A 16,015-nucleotide genomic window follows, 5' to 3' on the forward strand; every position below is an offset into this window, starting at 1 on the left:
ACAAAAACTATAGGAAATTCAACCTTGGTGTTCATAAATAAAGCTATATTGGAACGCAGCCACATTTTTCATTTATGTACCATCCCCAGATACTCGTGGGCTGTAAGAGCAGAATAGTTGCTACAGAGAGGATGTGACCTAAAATATTTAGTATCTGCACCCTTAAAAGCTTGCTGCTCTGGGTGCAGAGCACAGACTTTGGAGTCAGAGCCTAGCAGCAAAGCTCAGTTCTGTGTTCCTTCCACTTGGTTACCTTCTCTCAGCTCCTCTGTTCCTCAACTTCTAAATGAGGATGATAAAAAATAGCACCTATCTCCTGGGGTTTATGAGGATTAAGCAAATATGTAAAATGCTGTATGTGTGTGTACACACACACACAAAGTACATATACATGCATGCGTATATATGTGTATATACATATGTGTATATACACACCCACATACACACAAATATGGTTTATTGTCATTAATTGCCACAGATTTTTTCAGAAACTAAAACAGCAGCAGCTTAACCAATTTGTTAGCAGTAACCATAAGAATTTATACTCCATTAAAATACAATTCTTGGCCTGGGGGTATAGCTCAGTGGTAGAGCATTCCCCTGGCATGCACAAGGCCCCAAGTCTTGGCACTGGGTTCAAGCCACAGCACCACATGCAGTGCACAAGCCCGCACATAAACACATATTGGATTCTTTAGCATGGGAAGGTAGGAAGATGTCTAGACTATTGAAATGACAATTAGAACAGTCATTTATCCATAAAATAATTCTGTATTACTTACAAATATTTTACATGCTATACACTTCTTTCAAACCTGCGTACTGAAAGAGCAATTAGACTCAACTCTTTAGTTGAACCCAGATCCTCTGTTGATTAAAGCTCCAAAATAGGGGCCAAAGGGCTCAAATCACCTAATTAACCTTGATGATCACCATGGTATTTGAAAGCAACAATCTACTTCCTCATTCAAAGATAACAAAGGCTACAACGTGCTCTGAGACAATAAGAATTTTTCTATTTGGAACTTTCATTTTTGGAGCTTCTGTGTCCAAAATGAGAACTTGGGAAGGAGGTTACACCTGAAGGGAAAACAATGAACTTAATGAAGGAATTTGGAATGGAGGAACCCCTAGGACCAAGATGAGAAGTAACTTACTGGTCAGGTGCTCTTTAAATGTTGATGACTTTTTCAGTCTTTTAGTGCAAACTTCATAGCAAATTCTGTGAGTCTTGCTTATTAACAGAGTTCTCAAAATCAGAAAAAAAAAAACATTGTCTAGTCCTTAACAAAGACAAGTGAGCATTTTTCTGAATTATCAAAATTACACAAAACAAAACCAAACTTAAATCTCGTGTCTTGCCTCTGACTGTTTAATTAAATGAAAAGAAAACTGTGTGGAGCAGAGAAATATTTTCTGAAAAACTCAGGTGAACGACCCATCTCTCACCTTCCTTAAGGTCAGGTCTGCCTGGGCAGCACTTGCTGCACCTAGTTTAAACCTGCTCTCCACCAAGCCAGGGTTCGACTTGATACCAACTACATGGCCGCCCTGTGCCCTTAGTTTGCTCTAAACTTTTCTTGTATAAAATGTAGCTCAGCAGTTATGGGAAAAGGGATTGGTTTCACTAGAATCATCCAGATAATTCATTTACTGCATGAAAACATTTCATTTTCCTAGGAACGATCTGGGTGAGGCTACTCTCCCCAGAAAATACTCCGGTCTTCCCTAGTTAGCATCTGAGCTACGCCCAGCCTAACCCGGTGATGATTTATCCCCATGACAGGGAAAAACGCCATTGTTGTTCAATGACTTGTGCAAACGCAAGCCAAGTGCCTCCTTGCACACACAGTTCCAGAAGTTTATTCCTGTTTTCCAAAGGCGCTTCCTTAATCTTTCAACGTCCCTTCACCCGCCGGCACCATAAAGTTGCTCTAATGCATTCAGGCCCTTCCCCATAACGTTGCTCACAGCGGGTCTGCCCTGGCCAATAACGTTATTTAAAATAACAAATGTGCCAGAAAATAGCCAAGTAGGAAGGGGGAAAAAACGAATTCCCCGGGCGGTACAGTGGTGTTGGAATGTGCCATTAGTTTCGAAGGGAAGAAAGTCCCACGTGTGAATTTCATCGCAGATCTTAGGTCACCACTGGACCTTCAATTATGCATAGCCTTGACATGAAAACGGCAAAGAATTGGAAGCGCGCTAGTCAGATAGAGCCCGCGACGAGGAGCACCCGGGAGACCGAGGTGGCTGCAGCGCGCGTCCCCCGCTGCCCGGCATGGTGCGCTCGGGGGCGGCCCCGCGCGCGGGGCGGGGAGGCCAGGCGCACTGGGCGGCGGCGCAGTCTGCACCATGGCGTACCCGGGGCACCCTGGCGCCGGCGGCGGGTACTACCCAGGTGGGGTAAGTGCTGCTTGCCCCAGCGCGAGCCGGGGGCTCCGAGGACGCCGACAGGCCGTTCTTGGAGGCGCTGCGGCCCGCGGGGAGGGGGCGCTGCCGCGCGGATCCCGGGGCGGCTGCCCTGACTTCTCCCTGCGCGCTCCTCGCCTAGTCTCGGCCCCTGCGGTTCTGCCTCTCTCTTCATCCATCCCCCGGTCCCTTCTGCTGGGTGGCCCCGTGGGACCAAGGCACGAGTGAAATGGGATCCAAGAAGCCCACCCTGTGACTCTCGGATACGCGGCATGAAATTGTGAAAATGGGGTGTTGGCTTCCTCTTCCTCCCTCTTGGTTTTCCCCCAAAGCAACTACAGCCATTTTGATCTAGAATGGTCCTGAGATCTGTCTTCATCCCTTTAAAAGAAAGTGTGAGGGAGGATGGCAGGAGGGCGGAGATCAGGGAAAATTTGTGAGCATAATAGTCCTGGAGGAAGTCTACCTGGCCAGGCATCAAGGAAGCGCATCGTCTAGGGAGCTCCTTCTGAAACTACGTTGCCCTGCCTGAGAGACAACCTGTCCCAAACTCTTCCCTAGGCCACCCCTGTCTCAGCGTTGTACCAACTCCAGCCATACCTAGTACTTAAAACACTTTTAAAACACCATAAAAGCTATACAAACAAGGAAAACAACTGGAGCTCTGCCCTTGCCTAGGTTATATTCATCGCTGTAACCTGCAGTTTAAAAGGGCTTTTTAAAGTGACTTCACATATACATGCTATCACTTTCATGAAAACCAGTTTGGGTCCAAGTCACCATTCCTTAAGTTATAAAAGGGTGAGAGTGGAAAAAAGAGGTGGGGTGATTGCTGGTTAGAGTGTGCTGGTGGGGGGAGCTAAGTCATGTGAAGGGCAAGCACACAGTTGCCTGGCTTTGCACAAAAGCTCTCTCTGTGGTGAAAGAATACAACTTGATTCAGCGGAATGATGCAATGATGCGTTTGTGTTTCCTTTTGCACAGTATGGAGGGGCTCCTGGAGGGCCTACGTTTCCAGGACAAACTCAGGATCCACTGTATGGTTACTTCGCTGCCGTTGCTGGACAGGTTAGCTTTTCCTTTTAATATTAAAAAACTGTCAGATTCACATTTGTGTGGCCTTTTGATATAGTGACACAAAAATGAACTTTGCCCTGGAAATGAATCTCTTTGCCTGTATAAAGGAAGATAGAAAGAAAGACAGTTGTTTGTTTGTAGTACTGGGAATTGAACCCAGGGGTTCTGTGACTGAATTATATCTCCAGCCTTTTTTATTTGGGGACAGGGTCTGACTGAATTGCCCAGGGTGGCCTCAAACTTGCTATCCCTACCTCAGCCTCTTTGAGTAGGGGGATTCTAGCTTCTTATTTTAGTTCTTCATTCTGAATATTCAGAGCAAATTAAGACAAAATAGTATCTGTACTTAATTAAGTTAGCTGAGTTGGAAAATAAGCATGTGACTGAATGAGGGTAAGATTGAACAGAGTAGGGATTCTAAGTATACTTGAAGATCTGTAAGGTAGAAAATGTCTTTAGAACTGAGTTGTGAGTCCAGGGTGGTTTCAAGAGAAGAAATTCAAGATCTGATGTACATAAACCTTGGTCTGTACAACTTAAAGACATGTATTAGTAATTATGTAGCCAGATTCTAGTGAATAGTTTCTGTTGAATTTGATTGTTAATTTTTACCTATCCTTAGGAAATAGGTATGTATGGTAAAAACCCATAAGCTTCTAATAAGAAACTACTACTCTCCCTATCAGGAAGTTAATCCTGTGAGCAGTTTTCTTTCTCTCTGATGCAAATGCTGTTACTAGGTCAGCTCTTCCACATCCTTATTAGGTGTTGTGGCCTATTGACCCAGAGAAAGAATTCAGGTCAACTCCCCAAGATCCACTTCTCTGCATTCCCAAGTTGTATGACAGCTTCTGGGTTACCCCAAGGGAAGACACTTACCTAGCTTCCAGGGTCACTGAGTATAGTAAATACACCGTTATGTAACTCAGACACACCCAGAGGGGCTGTTTATTCTTATGAATTCAACTTAATCTTGTTTTGGTAAAAAGCTAGAAATAGCAAAATCATAATTTTAAAAAATGCTATAGCATATTATGGATCACTTTTTAAAGTAACACTCTAAGAAATACAGCTTTGAGAACTTGAATGGAAAATTGAGTCTAAAACTGCAAGACTTTCCTCTTGAGTATCTGCTTAATCTTTTATTGATCTGTATCTTTGAAACCACAAGACAGGGCACGCCTCAAGACTACCATTCTTAGATTGCTGGAGCCTCCAGTGTGTAAGTGACCCTATCTGCTTAGCTTTCAGCAGCCCTGGCCTGTATTCAGCATATTCATCATCAAATTATTACTCTTGCTCCTTATTTATAACCTATTATACTCAAAACTTGAGGATTTAAATATTCTATTTTAAAATCCCTAGAAATTACACATATCTCTAGTTCTGACCTAGTATAGTCAGTGAGCAGGTAACCGGGAGCCTAACTTATATTTTCTAGGTCTAATTGTGCTCTTTTACCAAAAAAAAAAAAAAAAAAAAAAAAAAAAAAATCACTAACTCATAAGGTGATCAAAGAGTCTCTTTCTGTTTGAATCAGGCCTTTTATTTACTGATGTCTGCTGTGTACCCTGCTCTTTCCCCCTAAAAAGAAAATAAAAATTTTTAAACAACTCCTTAAATCATTTTATTTTAAAATGCTTACTTTGGGCAATTTCCTAGCTCTGACTGAGAGAACAAAAGTTGCGAACACAAGCTCTCTTTCGTCATTAAATAATGTTTGGAATTAGGATGAGGAAAAGATTGCCCACTTTTGGAAGACATTCTTTTTATTAAAAAAGAAGAGGGGCATGATAATACTCATTTTTCTTTGTTAGTATTGCTGCATTGAATATTGAGGGTAAACAAATAACTTGAAAATACAAATTACAACTGTGATCCCTCTTCCTGTTTTTCATAAAAGGATGGGCAAATAGATGCTGATGAATTGCAGAGATGTCTGACACAATCGGGCATTGCTGGAGGATATAAACGTAAGTTGACAAGTTCCAAAGTTTCTCTTAAAGTCCTCTTGTTCTTTATACATTAGCTATTACATGACATTATAGCCTTTAAGGAAACTGAGCTATCTTGATTCAACCAAGCTTAGAATTGCAAAAGCTAACTTACGACTATTATTTCTAAATGTTGATTTGGAAACAGTTACATAAGTCATTCTATTCTACCTACCAGGTTAGTGGGTTTGGAACCATTCAAACTAGTGAGACAATTTGGGTGGCCAAGAGGACAAGTTGAGGTACTGAAATGAAATCTGCTGAGTCAGGTATGGTAGGAGCTAATAGTCATGGCAGACTATTTGCCAAGAGCTTACTTTGTTTATGCCTGATGGCACTTAGAGTTTTTAGTGGCTAGTCCTGCATTCCTGATCTCTGAGCCCTGGACAGGCTGTTGGCCACGTGAACGTTTATGTGATATCCCAGGGGTCTTTCCTCTTTTGTTTCAGAAAATGTATTCAGGCCAAGTGGAAAGTACCCTTTTTACCTCTGAACTCCTTAACTAGTCATTCTTCTCTCCCTTCTTAGTTCCTCAAAGACTGACTTTGCTTCCCTGTAATTTTGTTTTTCCCTCCATTTCCTGCCTTTTGAGGTCTCTGCTACAAGTAGTAGATGGAGAAATACTGCAGAGATGCTGCATCCTGACCAGGCTTCTCATCATCCCGCATACGTACTGTGTAATTTTCAAATCCAGTCTTGACCATGACCAATTTCTAGGATAGATTATAGTGTCTTAGTTCAAGTCCATTACCTGCCAACTTTTTTTCCAGTTGGTAATTGAGACAGAACATCAAAATGAAGCCTTGGCTTCATTGTTTTTAGTATCATAAGGGGCTTGATTTCAGTAAGGGTAAGCTATGAATTAAAAATACTCAAACTAGAATTCACACCTGAGGATTTATAGTGGCATTTTTGACTCTTTGACATGACATATTTACTAGATGGTTCTCTTTGAACTACTTATGTTTTTATTGTTAGTGTTTCTTCTTTTATATGACCTACTATTTCCTAGGTGAAAGATTAATACAAAAGAACTTTTTAAATTTCTGTCATTTAATCTGGTCCTAAACAAAAGAAGCACTTTCTAGATTGTTTTTGTTTGCCTGTTTTTTCCTTTTTTTTACTGTTGTAGGCAATACATTTAAATGGTTAATTGTTAACTTCAAGTAGTAAAGCTGGTGAACAAAGCAGGTCTCATAGCATTGACAGCAGACAGACATGAGCTGTGGCAACAGTGGTTTAAGGGGACAATTATATACACTGGGCCTACTATGCTGACCCTCTTCTTTTAAAAAGTTATTTATCTGTGGCCACTCTGGCCTCCTCTTGGTTTAAGTCAGTAGAATATGTGACATTCCTCAGTAAATAACCTGTTATCTTCAGGAGAAATGGAAGCCCAAAGGTGCCTCCCTGCCAATAAGAAAAAAACAGGTAACCCTGAAGGGGGACCTTTAGTGACCTTTATGCAGACCAGATTCCAGGACTCAGGAAGACAGGACAATTAGAAGCAAAGCCCCAACCATAAAATCTATAAGAACAGGTTCCAATTAGAACCAGTCAGCAAGGACCAAGATGACCCAGAGTTGCCTTTGGATATTTAGCCTGTCATTATAATAGTAAAATTCCTCATCTATGGGATAACATTATGTGTAGTGGGGACATGGAAGTCTGAGGCAATTTTGCTGTCGGTCAAAAATCTAAAGGTAGACCAGGGCAGGACTCTCTAGAAACTTCCCTAGGACTCTCAATAAAACTGGAGGACTGGAAAAGCAGGATATCCCTCTCCTCTTTGAGAGAATCCACTCTTTACCATGAGAGTGTTCCTTTTCCCCCTTTCCTTTCTTTCTGATAAACTCCTACCTGCTACTATATATGACTCATTTGAAATTCTTCAGCCAAGATTGCAACAAACAGTGGTCACAAAACCCTAGGATCACTTGGCTCCATGGGTAGATCTTATCCTATAACAGCAGGGTTTAACAATATGAGGTAGTGTCGTTCATAAACTATTATTCTATACACTTGTAATAGAAGAGGTGCAGCAGGATTTAAAATCTAACAAAGTAGATGATATATCCTTAGTTGTCCTTTTAAGAATTTTATTTGAGAAAACCCCATGTAATGATGGCCTTAAATCAGTGCATTATAGAGGACCTTTTGTGAAACATGAGGACCTTCTGATTTAGTTGATTTATTTAATGTCTTCTGCTGGCCTGTAATAAATCACCCTACTTGCGAGGTGGTTTTTTAACACAGAAATTGTACATCAATCTTTTAAGCCCAGCTTCCAACCAAAAAGAACAGAACCAAGTGAGTGGACAGGTGGGTGGAAGGGATATGCCAATCAGGACCCACAGCCCCCTTCTGAAGTAGTTTAAAAGTGACTATAACTGTTCTAGGCATACCAGAGTCATCTTGTCTAGATAAGGGAAGTTATAAGATGGTACCTCAGTCAGGAGGCAGGAAAGTTTTCCCTGCAGAATTAGTATCTAAACTGAGAAGAAGTGACAGTACAGCTGAAATGAAGCTGACCAATAAGTGAGTGGGGTGGGGAGACTGCCCTAGGCAGACAGAACAGTACATAATGAAAGACCCAGAGAGCTCATCATTCAGGGAAGGAATCAAAAATCTCCCTAAGCCTAGTGTCTGGGGATTGATGAAGATAAGACTAGCTGAACTGGGAACACACATGCATGACCTTACTTACAAGTCAGGTAAGGCAATTGGCCTTTACCGTGACAGCAGAATATACATACAGGGTCTTATATAGGAAAGCACATGGCATCCTGGTTATAAGGTAAAGACTAAACCGGGAGACAGTGGTTCAGTTAAACAGAGTCAGGGGTGCATGTTAGAGTCTCCATGGAGTCATATAGGTTATAGAAATGCTAACTAAACCCAGGAAGTGACGATGAAACTGAAAATGGATCCTGAAGCTATGTAGAAGGTGATTGAATTTCAGAAAAGAGAATGGAGGACACTCCCAGGTGTCTGTCTTGGGTGAACTTTGAGTAGATGGTGGTACCATTCATGGAACTGAAAGCAGAGAAGCTGTCTCATAGCCCCTCGGAAATCTCCATGTAAGCCAGACATGGTGACCTCTGTCCTGTGGTTGTCAAGCCATCTGGAGTAGTGGTTTTTAGACTTTAGCAGCAACAGCATCTTCTGGAAAGATCACAGAAAATCAGATTGCTGGGCCCCACCCTAGATGTTTTTTCAGGAGGTCTAGGATAAGATGTAAGAACATCACTTCAACAAGTTTCCACATGATATGGGTCCAGGTTGTCACTTTTAACAAGTTTCTATGCTCTATTGGTCTAGGTTGGACCAGCTGCTTTAATGTGAATATATCTCACTGAGGATCTTGTTTAAATTCAGAGTCTGATTTTATTGATTGTATTTTATTGGGTAAGGGTTGAGATTCTGCAATTCCTTTTTTCCCCACACTTTTTGTTTTTATTAATGCATCATATCTGTACATAGAGATTCTGCAATTCCAACAAGATCCCAAGTGTTATTAATATGGCTGGTCCAGGAATCACACTTGAGTAGAGTATAGTCTCAACCTTGACTGCCCACTGGAATCCTCTGAGAAGCTCTAAAACACACTGGAACTCAGTGATCCAGCCCATGTTCAGGATTGTTTAAATTTTCCAGGTGATTCTTATAGGCACCAGAGCTGAGAATCACTACTCTAGACTCAAGGGACTTTATACTTCTACATAATTTAAAAGTCAGAATGAAGAATCCATAAGATCCTTCCAAAAAATGTAGAAAGTGTTGACACATTCTTTCTTCTTAAGAAAATTATATGTCAATCAAATGAATATTGAATACCAAGATAGAAATAGTTGCTAGTCTTTTATTTCTGGGAGAGAATATGCCAAATACAATAATTCATTAAATACAGAAAACTATCATTTGTACTACTTGGAGATGGTAATAATAAGTTAGCCCAATTGTGTTCTAATTTCCGTTTGGGTAGAGGAAATAAAAGAAAGTAGCAAAAGCTATGGAAAAGGTTAGTTCTGTGTGCCTCTTAAACTTGCAGAATTTATACTAGCTTTTCCCACTTGACACTGCAGAGTACTCTTACTCAAAACAGTTTTAACAAGCACATTTACTTGGTTTCATTTATAAACTTACTATATATGAAAAGAGGTCATAGATTATTTTACGTAAGAGGTTACTGCTCAGTGTCTAACATTAAATAAAAAAGAAAGAAAAACAAATGATTAAACGTAAAAATAGTAAAACGGACTATTTATGGTAATTTATGAGCAAATTACATATGGTAACTTATGAACAAAGCCATTCTGCCTTCCCACACAACTATGGTGGATATAATAATTTTGGTCCCGTATGGCTAATTGGACTCACTATATTATAGTTTTAAAGGCAAGAAAGTTTAACAGTACTATATAGTACTTTTTAAAAATATTTGTTTTAAGATTGTTAAAATCAAATTTGTATTCTAGAAGAAGAAATCCTTTTATCTGGAAAAATCTACTTAGAATAGAATATAGTTTAGTTCCACATAAACTGAGTAGCATAAAGAAAGCAAATAATCACATCGCTAGTTAATCTGAAGATAGATAATGTAATGTGAACTTTTGCAATTGTGTTTATATGTCTGTACTTTTCTTGATTTAACAGCTTTTAACCTGGAGACCTGTCGGCTTATGGTTTCAATGCTGGATGTATCCTTTACCTCGATGGTTTTCTAGAGTATTGTTTCTTGACAAGAAATTTCCTTCCTGAAGGAATTTATCACAGAATTAAAACACCAAGTGACAATCCCTGAAAAGCTTGGTGAAATAATTGGCTTTTAGGATATGGTTTGGTGTAAAAATGGGAAGGAAGTTTAGTAAACAGAATGTCAGTTGTTTAAGAATCCAAGGAGGCATCAAAGTAGAATAAGTGTGGAGACAAGGACCAAAAAGCTTTTTCCCTTTAGTGTTGATGGCTCTGCAGGATCCACACCCGACCTTCAATGAGGGGATCATACACACCCCAGGTGTTGGACTTATTTAAATGAAGTGCCATCCATTCCAGTCCACCTTCCAGGGGTGAAATCCTTAGGTCTGGGAGAACTTGACAAGAAAGGACTCCAGAACAGAAGGGTAGACAACATAGCCTGGGCTGCCTAGGAAGTGCACACAATTCCAGAACCAAGACTACCTTTTTCTTAAACCATTTAGTTTTCCCATAGTAAAACTAGGTACTAAGAGCTTTTTCTCCATAGGTCCTTTTTATTGAATCTTTGTGTGCTATCATCAACCTTTCTATTTTATCATACCAAGAAAAATGTACAATAACTTTAAAATATTTTAGCAGAAAGAACATTGAATTCCCCCTACCCGCCCCCCCCTTTTTCATTTAATCACTAGAAAATGTTACAAAATAAAGAAGCTCTGATCCTTGATTACAGTTCAGAGAGACAGGTCTGGCACAATGGGGTTCAATGAGTTTAAAGAACTCTGGTCTGTACTGAATGGCTGGAGACAACACTTCATCAGTTTTGACAGTGATCGGAGTGGAACTGTGGATCCTCAAGAATTGCAGAAGGCGCTGACAACCATGGGTGTGTATGACTAACTGGAACTCTCTGTTCACTGGTAGGTAGAGTGGGGTTTTTTTGTTTTTTCTCTAATAGTAAGTGCTATTTGAAGATCGTTTCTATTTTCTTAGAAATTGTGTGTGTTCATAAATAAAGTCCACAGTCTTAAAAATTGTGCTAGATTATTTTCCAGTGGTTTTTCTTTCTCAAACTTTTAAGGGATGACTTTTCTGCCTTTCAGGATTTAGGTTGAATCCCCAAACTGTGAATTCAATTGCAAAACGATACAGCACCAGTGGAAAGATCACCTTCGATGACTATATTGCCTGCTGTGTGAAGCTGAGAGCACTCACAGGTGTGTTCTGTGAGGTTTGTGGTCATCAAGAGCCACAAGGATACAGTTGACATTTTATTTCTCAGTGCTTCTGAACTTTTATTCTCCCCAGTTTTTTCTATGCTTCAGTAGTTGCTTTAGTCCATTTGTGACATTGCTGTTACACATACGTAGTATGATAATTTTGTTTTACAGAATTATTTTTGGTTAGTGGGTAATCTGCCATTAAAATAATCTTAAATAAGTTTTACTAAAATAGTCCAAAACATAAAGAGCTAATTTGTGCTTTACTTCTATTCTTTTTTGTTCTTGTGATTCTGGGTATCAAACCCAGGACCATGTACATGCCAGATGAGTGCTGTACAACTGAGCTACATTCCAGCCCTAACCTGAGAATTTTTATTGGAGTGGGATTATGAGTGATTTCTCTTTATAATGTGAAATTTTTGAAAATTGAAATAAATTCTGTTTTGTAAGTGGGCTGAAATGGGTGGGATATTTTATCATAGCCCATTTATCATATTAAGAACTCTAGGGCTGGGATTGTAGCTCAGTGGCAGAGCGCTTACCTAGCATGTGTGAGGCACTGGGTTCAATTCTCAGCACCACATATCAATAAATAAAATAAGGTCCATTGACCACTAAAAAAAATTTTATATAGGTATATGTATATATATATAAGAACTCTTATCTATTTCTTTAATTCAACAATATCTGTTTTATTAAGTTTGAAATTTTATGCTTTCATCACAATTAAGTAAAGATCTTGGAAGTTGCACAGCTTTTTAAAACTCACTTTTAGGTATTTCCTCCAAGTTCCACCAAAAAAAAAAAAAAAAAAAAAAAAAGACAGCTATTAACTTCTGCCTATGATATCACTTTGTTGCATAGTAAATCTTTGCTTTGGCCTTGTTGACAGTTTGTACAATTTATATGTTACTATAATTTCATCCTAGTGTTAAAATAATCAATGATGGTGATTTTAGAAAAGCTGTTTAAAAAAACTATACATTTTACTGTGTTATTTTACAGATAGCTTTCGAAGACGGGACACTGGTCAGCAAGGCATGGTGAATTTCTCATATGATGATGTAAGTCTAAGTAAATTAAGAGCTATGTAGATGGATACAGTGCACAAAAAATGGGCATCCCTTTTGAATTTAGATGTTAAGAACATCTTAAATATGCCAGAGAAATCAGAGATTAAGGGATCAGAAGGAGTTACCATCTAAAACATATTTTGTTTATTTTTTATGTGGTGCTGAGGATTGAACCCAGTACCTCATGTGTGCAAAGCAAGTGCTCTACCACTGAGCTACAACCTCAGCCCTAAAATATATTAATTTCATTTACTATTAGTATTTTCTATAGGTTGGACCTCTGATTTGTATTTAAAGATGTGGGTTCAAGTCTAGTCTGTTGCATTGATTAGCTTCATCGTGTCACTTATATGGTTTCTTAATTGCTTTGAAACTTTTTGAATAAAGAGAAGGATGTCATTATAGTAGTACCTCTTTCACTGGGCTGTTTTAAGATTTCAGTCAGAAATATCCTCAAAACACATGCTGCAGGTATTGTGTCTGATTTTCCCTTCTACAAACAAACCATCTCAGTGACTGAGAAGTAGCTTTAATAGCTCAAACCTGCACTTTGCACAACTATGTTCTTAATTGAGAACAAAGAGCAGGTGCCAGCTTAAATAACAATTTAAAGCAAGTTTTTACTGAATAGCCACACTAAACAAGAGAGGATGGGGCCAGTGTGAAATAACCAACTGCCCTCTCTGATACCATTCACTGGATGTGTGTAACAAAAGTAAGGAGATGCTTAGTTATTTCATGTTTTTGCTTGGCCATTGATTAAAAAACAAAGTCACTTTGAGAATTGAAATCACTGTAATCACTGAATATTCTAAAATATTTCTAACAGCTACTGTGGTTGTCAGTGCACTTTGGAAAGGCATAGTATATGTGAAAGTATAAAATGCTTCTTTCTTCTATTTAAGGGTGTGTTCTCTTTAGTGTGCCTTAGCTTAGCTTCTCAGTTGACAGTCCTGTCACTGCATTAGAGAGCAAGGGCACTGGGGAATGGTTTTATTTGCATCTAGGTTTATTTTAATAAGCAGATTTTAAAGGAATACATTGTTTAAAAATGCTCCATTAAAGTAAAGGGGGTCAAACTGTGCAATTTGGAACATGATATGACAGTATAAATTCCAGTTATTTGTATTTGTGGGCAGGTACCTTTGAGCGTGACCTTTTGTAGAATCTTCAATATTATCCAGGATTTAAATAATCCTTTATCAATTGAAGTAATGTCTTATACCAGTAAGAAGTAAGAACCCCACTGGGTATTTCTTTTTCTTTTTCCTTTATACTAGAAATTGAACCCAAGGATGCTTTGTCACTGAGCTACATCCTCAGTCTTTCATTTTTTTGAGAATGGGCCTAAGTTGCTGAGACTGGCTTTGAGACTGCCTCAGCCTCCTGAGTCTCTGGGACTACAGGTGTTTACCACCATACCTGGCTCCCATTTTTTTTTTCTTGGTACCAGTGATTGAACTTGGGGCATTCAACCACTGAGCCACATCCCCACCCCTATTTTGTATTTTATTTAGAGACAGGGTCTCACTGAGTTGCTTAGTGCCCCACTGTTCCTGAGGCTGGCTTTGCACTCATGATCCTCCTGTCTCAGCCTCCCAAATCACTGGGATTACAGGCATGCGCCACCACACCCAGCTTTCCATTGGGTTTTATAGTAGAGCATTTCCCTAAAAAAATGAACCTTTCCATTCATGATGTACTCATATATTAGAGGTTGTGTGTATGTGTGTGTGTGTTAATCCTTAATTCCAAGTTGGAGAACTAAAATGTAAACTGTTGAAAAAAATCAGCTCTAGTGAACTAAGTGTTTTGTGGTCTGTAGCATAACTGGCTTTTCTCTCTTTTAGTTCATTCAGTGTGTCATGACCGTTTGAGAGGAAGCTGCTGGAAGTCAATCAACATTCCACCTGGAGTTCACATTTGCTTACTCTTTGCCTTCAGTACCGTGTGTAGCTTACATGGCTACTTTCCCCGACAGCTCTTGTAAAGGTCTATTACGTTACACACAACTGAAGTTTTGGTTTTAGTTTTGATAATAAATTCTTTGGAACTTAGTAAGATCAAGTGTATCATACCACCTAGAACTTCCTTGAGCCAATATCAGTCATATCTTATTTTCCTACTAAGCCTCTTTTATTATAAATTTGAGTATGCAAAATGTTTAAGGCACATTATTTACTTTTCATTATGAGATATGAAACACTTAATCAGGCTACAATTGTTATCTTTCCTCTCCTGAAGAATGTGTTGAAAGTTTTGTGTGGAACATTCTTCGGTAAATGATATACACCCACTTGAATGCAAAAAACAAACAGTAATCCATGTTAGAGTTTACCTTCCTAGAAAGTTAGCAGCACAGGATTTAGACTTACACATATTTTCATGGCCTTGTGAATGGACAGGGAACATTGAGTGATTATTTTCTGCCTTTTTAAAATATATGGATAATTTGAGTGGCAAATACCAAGTCCCTCTTTGTCATCATCCATTCAAACCTTTGTTAACTATACTTAAGAATCTTATATGCTATAAGCTTAACCATGTAAAAAGAAAGTTCATAGAAAAAGACTAAGGGAATATATGAAAATACTAACTATAGTTATTTTTGGCTAATGGGATGCTTCATGACTAATTTTCTTTATACATTTCAGTGTTTTCCAAATTTTGTATAAGATATATGCTTCCATTTTAAAGTCAAAGATGTGTTGATTTTAAAAATATTGATGCATCCAATTTAGTTATGTCATATGTTTATGCTTTTAAAAACACACAGCAAAAAGACTTAAATGAGTGTCCTAAAGTGTTAATCTGGCGTCAGGATCATGGGTTTGTTTTGTTCCTTCCTCCTACTTTCCCAAATAGTCTCTAATAAACAGGTATTGAATATATAGATCAATATCAATTTAAACAATAATATTTTTAAACCATGCGCTTTCAGTAAGATCTGGATTCTAATGCTGGCTGCACCTTTTACTGTGTGATTTGATCATTTTAGATAACCCCTAGTGTCTTAGTTTCCCATCTTTGAAAAGGAGATAGCACTTACATCTTGGTAGTTCTGAACAGAAAAGGTGTGTTGGTATAACAAGCAGAAACAGCATTTCTGATTCTTAAATTTAAAACTGTCCTGATTTGCCTTTGTTTTTTGGGGGGGAGGGGGTTTGTTTTTTGTTTTTGTTTTTTGTTTTTGCAAGAAAGCTTAACAGATTAAAAAAAAAATAGTGCTATTATAGTTCCTTCTTGCTGGCAGTGTATCTGTCTTACTTGAGGGCACAATGTGAGCATTACCATTCAAATGAATTAGTTATCAACTAATGAAAATAAAAGTTTTCTTAAGTCTCTTTAGCCTCATTTCACTAATGTGTTTTCTAAATGCTAAGAAATATATTTCATAAATACTTTTCAACCCTAATTTATATATATAATATATATATTATATGTATGATATATACATATATATATTATATATGGGGGAGAAGCTTAGATAATATTTATTTATTTTAAAACACCCACATACACAGCAAACCCATTGTCC

At 38.6% G+C, this 16,015-nt stretch overlaps 1 protein-coding gene across 1 annotated transcript; it reads left to right on the forward strand.

Moving 5' to 3' along the window:
* Positions 1 to 2,276: 2,276 nt before the first annotated feature.
* On the forward strand, positions 2,277 to 15,660 carry SRI (sorcin). The gene is made up of 8 exons (XM_081285962.1): positions 2,277 to 2,406; positions 3,397 to 3,480; positions 5,393 to 5,462; positions 10,140 to 10,183; positions 10,920 to 11,067; positions 11,285 to 11,398; positions 12,410 to 12,468; positions 14,328 to 15,660. The coding sequence occupies exons 1-8, from the start codon at positions 2,356 to 2,358 to the stop codon at positions 14,352 to 14,354; spliced, it is 597 nt and encodes a 198-aa protein (XP_081142088.1). The 5' UTR covers positions 2,277 to 2,355; the 3' UTR covers positions 14,355 to 15,660.
* The last annotated feature ends 355 nt before the right edge of the window (positions 15,661 to 16,015 follow it).

Source organism: Spermophilus citellus (assembly GCF_964194105.1).
Source record: "Spermophilus citellus genome assembly, chromosome: 3".
In the NCBI taxonomy this organism is placed as follows: domain Eukaryota; kingdom Metazoa; phylum Chordata; class Mammalia; order Rodentia; family Sciuridae; genus Spermophilus; species Spermophilus citellus.